This window comes from Neopelma chrysocephalum, unplaced genomic scaffold (genome assembly GCF_003984885.1).
Source record: "Neopelma chrysocephalum unplaced genomic scaffold, ASM398488v2 Primary Assembly neopelma1_23, whole genome shotgun sequence".
NCBI lineage: Eukaryota > Metazoa > Chordata > Aves > Passeriformes > Pipridae > Neopelma > Neopelma chrysocephalum.
The window spans coordinates 16960709-16969538 of NW_020897691.1; the positions used below are offsets into that span (position 1 = coordinate 16960709).

The window sequence follows — 8830 nt, forward strand, 5'->3', positions numbered from 1 at the left end:
ACCTCCCCTCCGGCTATACCGGGTGCGGGCAGGGGTGCGCAGTGCGGCGTGCCCACCGCAGCCCCCGACGGCCGCCTAGTCTCCTGCCTGGCGAGGCGGAATCACCCCGCCGACGGGGCTCCGCTTCCTGCAAAACTATGTCATTAATATAAATCAAATAAAGGCCGGGGGGGCGGGGGGGGGGGAGGAGGTGGGGGAAGAGATAGGGTGCGCTAACTGCTTATGAGTTAAATATAAGTCTCTGACTGTCCTGAACAAAGCGACCGTCCCCTTGGGAAGGGTGACGTCTCTCCAGTAACGTGATTGCCTCTTCGGAAGCAGAAACGTGTAAACGCTATAAAACGCGGCGGCGCGGCGGGCAGCTCAGAGTGTGCGGCGAGACGGAGCTCTCCTCTTCATCCTCCTCCTCCTCACCCTCTGCCGCCGCTCCGGCAGCCGCGCAGCAGGGCAGGGCGCACTCCCCCGGCACCGCTCCGCTCCGCGCCCGCACAGCCAGACCCACCGACGGACTCGCGGCTCCGTGAGTAACTTTCCCTCCGCCGCAGCGGCAACTTCCCAGCGGATGAGGAGGGTATCCCCGTCTCGCACCCACGCTTCTCTTCTCCCCTCCCGGACCCGCAGGGGAAACGTCTCGGCCGTCGGGGGAGTAGGGAGCGGTTCTGACGGCCCCGGGCAGCCGTGGAGGGACCCTTCCTTTTTGACGCCTAAGTCGCTAAGCCCCGGGGGCCGCTGCCCCTCACAGTCGCCTTCTGGGGTGCCAGCTCTCCCTGCCGGCAGCAGGGTCGCGGTTGCGGGGGAGCTGCCAGCGGCGTCTCTCGGGACCAGGACCGCAGTTGGGACGGGGCCGGGTGCCGGGGCAGTTGCGTGGCGGCCCGAGGCGAAGCCCCGGTACCTGGGCGCGGGGCCCGTCGGTGCGGGCGGGCCGGGTCGGTGGGTGACGGCTGCCTCTTCCCTCCGCAGGTGGCGGCCATGGAGCACCGCGGCGCCTCCCCGCTCCTCCTCGCCCTCGCCCTCCTCAGCGCGCTCTGCTGGCGGGCGCGGGCGCTGCCCCCGCGAAGCGCAGCCTTCCCTCCCGTGCCGCGGTAAGGGCCGCGCTCCGCGCCGCGCCCCACCGGCCCGCACGGGCCTGCCCGGCCCCGCCGGGAACCGGGAGGGGCTGTGAAAGAGACAGTCCTCCACTGCGCCCTTCCAACCAGCGCGCAGTGCCCTTCCAACAAACGTGCAGTGCGGCACCTCCCGTCGGGGCGTTTGTCCGGGGACGGGAGGGTGCGCGAGGTCTTCGAGGCGAGGCTCCGGTCAGGCGTGTCCCGGCCGGTACCCGCTGATCCCACCTGTAAAAGCCCCCGGGACACGGACTCACCTCCCGAGGCGGCTGCCGTGGCGCTGCCCCACGGGCTGGGAAGCAGTGACCGCGGTATGTGCGGGAGGCGGAGGGGATGTAGGTTACGGTGTGCCCTGGGACGTGAGCGTGTCGGTCGGAACAGACCGGTGTGTAGGTTTTGTACCGCTAAGTGCTTTGGCTGGTTGAAGTTCCTGTTACTTGTTCAGCTAAGTTAAATCAGATGGTAGAACGGTACGGTTTACATTTAGGTAAGAGGAATATAATGTGTATAAATACCAATGGAAAACAGTACGGCAAAACAGCACGGTGACTGACTTACAAAGGTGTGACTTGAGCTGGTTTATCTTATGTAGCAACTTCGCACAATTTTTTTACATGACTCAGATACATAAGCAGTGCCAATAGTGACCACAAAATTACAAGAGCAATAGCCTATCCTACTTTTAATATGCGATTTCTGCACATCATCACACACAGGAGTTCCCTACAGTGATGGGAGGCTATTGTCTGCCAGAGAACATAAGAGTAGCCAGAAGGAATGTCTGATATCATACTACTGCTATGCAGTCACACTGCCCTTGATAAAATATGACACGTCATAAGAAACAGCAGTATATGAAAATGTGAAGTAACTGTAAATCAGTTTATACAGAGCAATTGCTATGATAAACATTTTAAGATATTAAATGTGAACATTTATGAGAGAATAAAAACATAGAGATACATGACTGAACTTTGTATATTTAATTCAAAGTTCTTGATGTATTTGTTTTCTTTGGAAAAGGCCTAAGAACTGTTTCATTATGCATTTCAGTACATATCTTAAATCTTAACTGGGGGGTTAGTACATCACAGGAACTGTTTTCATTTTGCATGTGTAGTGGCTGTTAGTTTCCATCCGTCATTTATACAAAATATAGTTGTTAGAAAAAGCTTCATGGTTGTCACTTGTGCTGTAATCACCACACGTTATGCACTGTTCACTGAAATAAGCTGCATGCAATGACAGCATATATCTAGAAAATATACTTTTGAGAGAAGGATCTGTTAAGTCAATTAATCTACCATTCAGCATGGATTCTACCTGAAAGTGACTTTTATTTTATCTAGACTTCTTTAAAATGCCTTACAGATTAAAGTAGGTAGATGTGCATTTTTGACACAAACCAAAATGTAAGCTACATTGAAGTGTTGCATGTCCTCAGCTAGCTGTACTTTATATGGTTTCTTTCTCCAACAGATTGGGAAACAGAATGCCATTTGATGGAGCCAGTGAACCTGACCATGCCCGTGGGTCATTAAAATCAGAATCAGACATTTTGCAGAACACACTACCTGAAAATGAGAAATTCTATTTTGATCTGTCCAGACTTATTGATAGGTGAGTTTCTTCATTACCATAAATACAAATGATGATGGACTACTTGATTTATGCCAAAATATCATTCACATTTTCAAACTGAGAAACAGGAAAGGAAGATTCAATTACAGAAGAAAAACACACAGCCGCTGGTTGAGTACTGGTAGCAGTAGGGATGTTGGCAGAAATGTTGATTGCATTGCCATTCTGGCATGATGAATGCATTCGCTTTCCAGGAAGGGCTAAAAATTATATTGTGAAAATCTGGAAGTTGTTTTATGAAATTAGTTTAATTTAATATGTACAATAGATAAATTAAGGAAAGTAGTATAATTACAAAATGAACGTTATCAAAATGATATGAACCCAGGCTGTATTGTAGAGTTTATTTATTGTCCATTTCAGAAATGCAAGGCATGCTGATGGAATTTTCACCAGTGTCTACAGCCATCTTTTGGCTAAACTTGCTGTGAAGAGATATCTGCATTCGCTTATTAGAAAACGAGTTAGGTGAGGTGACACTTACATTAGGTAGATTTTTTTCCTAGCTGGCTTCATTGGCATTTTTTCACCCTTCTGTACCTAAGTTCTCCTTTTTGTGATTTAGAGATAATGAAAGAGAAGCTGCTATAATTATGGAGGAGCTGAAAATCCTATATAAGTATTTAGTGATATTACTAAATGAGTATGTTACTATTTATTCCTGATACAGTTGTGAGAGGTAGAGCAATAGACACTGTACAAAGCATGGAAAATATATACTGGCAATATTATAATGATTAGCATGGTAATTTGCTAATTCTTTTTCTCTGGTAGTGTTTTTACTAGCTTGGTGGATGAATGGCAAAAGTAAATACAAAGTGAATGATTATTCAGTACTTACATAACAACAGGGAGATGCTCAATGAAATTAAGAAAAAATTGGTTTATAGTGAAAATGTAAAGGAATTGTTTTTTCCAACTGTAGAACATATTGCCAGATGTTTATGAGATCCGTATTGTAGCAGGATTCAAAAAAGAAAGAGCAAAATTCATAGACAAGGGGTCTGGATGCAACTTCCAGACCAGGACATTCATAAACTAATGGTTGTGGGGTGCTGGGAAGGATAACTGTATACTTTTCTTGTTTTCATATCCCTAAGCAGCAGCTACCGGGTACTTTTGGGAATGTATTAGTAGAATGCTTTGGACTGATCCAGTATGACAGTTCCATTGAGATGCTACTCCATATGCTCAAAAGCTGAGTAAAAATTAGGTCCTCCATTTGTGTCAATGCTGCCTTTGTTCCAGAACATATAATTCCAGTTTCTCATATGTTATAAACTAACATAGATAATTTAAAACAGAACACACTGAGGCTTCCTAAGATTGTGAATGAAAAATAGGCCTCCAGGTTTGGATTTCACAAGGTGTGGTTTTTTCTTCTGAAACCTCCTTAGAACAAGTAATTAAAGCAACTTATGGGATGCTACACTCTTACTTTCCTCGGTGGCAGGCTCCGCCTTCACAGCGTTCAGTATGAACAGTGATGGGGTCCTTTAAGACTTACTGTGACTTAAACCAAGCTGCACCTTGGCATTGTACTAAAATTTTACACGGTTTGTACTAATATTTACACAAATTATAGACATCAGAATAAAATCTGTTTATTTAAAATAGTAATCTGGGCTATGAGAAGAGATAGGAGGGAGTAATGAATTCCACACTCAACCATTTGATCTTGCAGAATTCCTGGGACAAGTGATATAGAAATCATTGAGTTTGGATCCTAATTGCATGGGCCATGGCAAAGTTGAGTAGGAGAAAAAAATCAGTGGAAGGTGTGTCCAAAAAGATTGAATACTAATCTTTGGAATTTGATCCTTGTTATTAAAATACATAGTAAGCAATAGAAGCCGTGGCTTCTTTTCAACAGAAGAAAGATCCAAAGTCATGGTTGGAAATGAAAGCCGAAATGAAAATTTAACGTTATTTAGCTAATCAATATGGTAAAGTTTGTTTCACTCATTTAAAGGTATCTACTTTTAACCAGATATTATCTATTAATTTTTTCTTCATAATTGCTGTATTGCCAGCTCTCAGGACAGTCCTGTCAAACGCCATTCTGATGCTGTCTTCACTGACAACTACAGCCGCTTTCGAAAGCAGATGGCTGTGAAGAAATACTTAAACTCAGTTTTAACTGGAAAAAGAAGGTACTACAAGAAAGCAAAAATATATTGTTTCCATACTTTTGTGGTATTAAGACAGAAAAAGTTTATATCCATTTATGTATACAAAGAGGGCAAACAAGAGGCAACAAACATTAATGACTTGATAGCGTAGTTTATAAAATGGTTTTCAAATACAGACAACATTTTCTTCCTGACTGGAACAGACACTACAATCAAATTAGAATAAAAGAATAAAGAGGAGACTGCTTCTGGCAATTTTAAAAAGCTTCTGACAGATTCAAAAATGTTTTTATTTATGAAAAATCTTCTTAAGGAAAGAATCCACAGAGCTATGGAACATGAGAAACAATTTGATAAAGAAGTTTGTTGAAAATTTTCCTCTAAGTAAACACATGAAATGAAAATTTAAAAGTACGTGGAAGGCCATATGTCCTAATCAGTATATGTGAGAAGTGCCAGCATGCATTTTTGTAGACCCTGTATTCTGTCTATATATTCACTCATTTAGACATATGCTTTTAAATGTTCATTCATTAAACATGCTACTTCACATTTTATAACACTTTGGTATAAGTATAATAAAATGAGCAGAAGCTACAGTTAGAAGGCGGCTTTACTTTCTTGTTTACTTTTTCTTCTGAGAGCAATAAAACTTGTTTCTGATCCGCCACAGCCAGGAAGAGCTAAACCCTGCTAAAGTTCGAGATGAAGCAGAACTTCTTGAACCTTCCTTCTCAGAAAACTATGATTCTGTAGACGAGCTGTTGAGCCACCTCCCTCTGGTATGCCCAGATTTTCTTTCCTCTTGCTATCTGTTACCTGACTCGACCCATAAAATGAGATTAATTTTATATGAAGTGTGATCTATTAGCAAATCAGAATCATCTATGAAAGGGAGTCATGTTCCATGAAATGCTTATGTTATAGAGATTATGTCTGAATAAAATAATAATTTTAATAATAAGATTTAAGTTATCCCATGAATGCTCTTATTGAAAATTCCTAATTAAATGCCACTGTTAATAATGCACCTAACTCACTGGGGTGTTTCAACCAGTGTGCACTGTAGAATAAAACCAGAGCTGACTCATTTTTAATTACAAAGACTGTTATTTCTTCAGAAAACAAACTCAAGGATCTTTCTTTTAATTAAAAAAAAAAATGCTGCAGATTTTGTTTAACATCTATTTCATCAGAAAGGAGTTGCCCCCAGAACTAAGAGGATCAGCAACATGAACTTTATGCATAAAGAAAGCACTTGACCCCCACCTAAGGGGGGATCATCTGACATGCAAATATTACAGTTGCTGTTTTCTATTTAGCTACGACTATTTTTTTTCTAAAATCATTCGCAAATGCATTTCGTTGGTTTACTGAAATGGAAACCTTTCTTATCAACACAGGGATATAACGTTGAAAAGGTAACATAGAAACATAAAAGTTAATTGAGTTTGGTATTCTTGAAAGTGTATTATCAAACTGATGGTAGTATGGCTTTTGGCATTCAGCTATGTCTCCAATACAAGCAAGAAAAAATATTAAAAGACTACTCTTGAGGATAACTTTTTTTGGGGGGGAGGAGTTGGGGATGATACAAGAAAAAACATTTCTCGAAACTTTGTTTCCTTACATCACTTTAAAAAAAAGAGAAAATATTCTTTTCCTTTCCAGTTCTTCTTAAATTCCCAAATATTGGAAAGGACATAAACTGCTTATGCTTTGAGGATTGAAATAATTTGTAAGCAATGTGGTTCTGGAAAGAAATGTTCTTTCTAGATAAGATTATCATGAAACATCTGCTCCTGGATTTTGCACCTTCTAAAACTTCTGGCATTGACTAAATGAGGAAGAGTAGTAGTGCAGCACTTTTAAAGCATATTTCTCCTTTGCTTTTCAGGACCTCTGAAGGACACCTGGTAAAGTCTATGACAAGAACAAGCTATTTTTGAGTTCCACATAGTATTTCAAAGAGATGACTTTAGTCATCAAACCAGAACAAATATGTTGTGAAGTGACAGTTGTGATATATTTGTTTCTTATGTAACAAAAGTTGATATTTACATTGTAAATATTACTCTAGAGTTCTCTACTGAAAGCTGTACATATGGATGCCAGTTTAACTTATGAGAAGTCTGTGAGTCCATATGCTGTAAATCCTTTCCTTCAATAAATTCATTTGAAAATGAGTATGCAGCTGAAAAGAGCCCATCTTGACTACTTAATTGGCTTATTTTAGATGTGATACAACTTCAGACAAACATGTATGATAATAGGAATACATCTCCAGATAGTTCCATAACCAGCATGTAAAAACATGAGGAAAAGAATGTGCAAGCTGTGTAAAACTGTTTTACAAAGATCTTTTAAGGTTATTGCCAAGAAGAAGGCAAAGCTTTTCTAGCAGCTTACCAAGCAATTAGAGAAAATAAAAAAGCATTACAAATTTGACATCCAGAAGCATCTTTCCTTCCTGTTCACATTTTTAATATTTCACAACATACTAATTATATTGAGATAAAAAATGTATCCTTTATTTTCAGTCGTGTTTTGTTTGTGCTGGAGCTGACAAAGCACTAAAAGAATGCAATCCCTTGATTCGTTTGATGCCTAAAGTCATCAGTTATCCTACACTTAATTGTAGCTTTGTTGATGAAATTATTGCTTATATATAAAATAGATCTGAAGACAGTTTACTATTTTTTTAGGATGAATGTAATTTACAGACATGCAGACAATAAGTAATTTTATTATCATGGCAAACAATTGCTGGTTTGAATCAGTGCTACAGGTAACTGGAACAGTAGAGGTCCCAGTAAGTCCTATCTCTACTATAATAGTAGAGGAAGATAATATTTTTAACCGATTTATGCTATGTTATATTAGAAAGATGAGCCAATGAGCCTCCAGTTCCCATTTCTGTGGTTTCCTATCACTGTAGATGACTATGGAACTGGAAATTTGCAGCTGTTTGATTCACCGCACTGTTGCTGTGAATCAAAAATCTGGATGTATTTTATTAAGTTTGTAGATTTAACAAATTAGATCATTTTCTAAAGAATCATTTATCGTTGTAAGACTAATAGTTCCACTGCAATAAGGACAGTGCGTGGTACTGCATGCACAACATATGAAATCCATATTCTTGAGTGATACCAGCCATAATAATCTCATAATTCCCCTTTCACCTCCTAGAAAAAGATGAAATTTGAAGTAGGAAAACTTATCAGACCTACTTACAAGCTCAATTTGGAATTTCAAACATAGTTATAAATCATACATATGCACACATAGATAGTGATAAAACTGATTTGCAAGTTTCACTGACAAGTTTACTTTTTCCATTTAGAATGAAACTTCTAACATGATAAAATTTGAGATTTATGAGACCAGTTCTCATAAATATGTAGCCTTCTGATTTGCAATTTTTTTGAATATTGGCAACTGCATGTAGAAAGAAAATCAGCTTGCACGGATCAGATGCTAATATTGCTATTTCTATCTAGCCTTGACAGAATCTATTTTAGCCTAAGCCAATGAGTGGTCCACAAAAGTTAGATGCAATTTTGAAGTCTTCTCTTGAAAAGCGGTTTTCCACCCCCAATTCCTATCATATTATGAACATTTCAGTGTAAAAACATCTTTGTAAATACTTGAAGGATACTAACGGACTAAGGCTATAGTATTTAATTAGAATTTTTCTTCATTGTAGTTTGAACTATATTGGTATTTCTGGGATAAGTAATCTTTGAAAAAAATAAGTGAAAAAACCCAACCAGAAGCAAAGCTGTGTATGGTCTTTATACACAGAATTTTTGTTCAAATATATGTGATGTTCATTCACTCAGTTTAAAGTAACAAAAATTGGAGTGATCAAACTTTTGATTCCACAATTCCAGAAATATTTTTTCTAAATTTTCCTTTTTTAATTTTTTTTTTCTGCTTACCAATAAGACA

General features: G+C 40.1%; 1 protein-coding gene across 2 annotated transcripts; it reads left to right on the forward strand.

Moving 5' to 3' along the window:
• Positions 1 to 304: 304 nt before the first annotated feature.
• Positions 305 to 7077, forward strand: VIP (vasoactive intestinal peptide). 2 transcript variants are annotated; one of them, XM_027688553.1, is made up of 7 exons: positions 305 to 520; positions 961 to 1082; positions 2583 to 2723; positions 3108 to 3212; positions 4778 to 4897; positions 5550 to 5658; positions 6774 to 7077. In XM_027688553.1, the coding sequence occupies exons 2-7, from the start codon at positions 970 to 972 to the stop codon at positions 6780 to 6782; spliced, it is 597 nt and encodes a 198-aa protein (XP_027544354.1). In that variant the 5' UTR covers positions 305 to 520; positions 961 to 969; the 3' UTR covers positions 6783 to 7077. The 2 variants fall into 2 exon arrangements, with proteins under 2 accessions (XP_027544354.1, XP_027544363.1); XM_027688562.1 differs by lacking the exon at positions 3108 to 3212.
• Positions 7078 to 8830: the final 1753 nt, after the last annotated feature.

What these genes read in the sequence shown, in the direction of transcription:
- VIP (XM_027688553.1), top strand. Translation starts at nt 970, where the DNA reads ATGGAGCACCGCGGCGCCTCCCCGCTCCTCCTCGCCCTCGCCCTCCTC. An exon ending in GCCTTCCCTCCCGTGCCGCG is followed by an intron (nt 1,083 to 2,582) that starts GTAAGGGCCGCG and finishes TTTCTCCAACAG; the next exon opens with ATTGGGAAACAGAATGCCAT. An exon ending in CTGTCCAGACTTATTGATAG is followed by an intron (nt 2,724 to 3,107) that starts GTGAGTTTCTTC and finishes TGTCCATTTCAG; the next exon opens with AAATGCAAGGCATGCTGATG.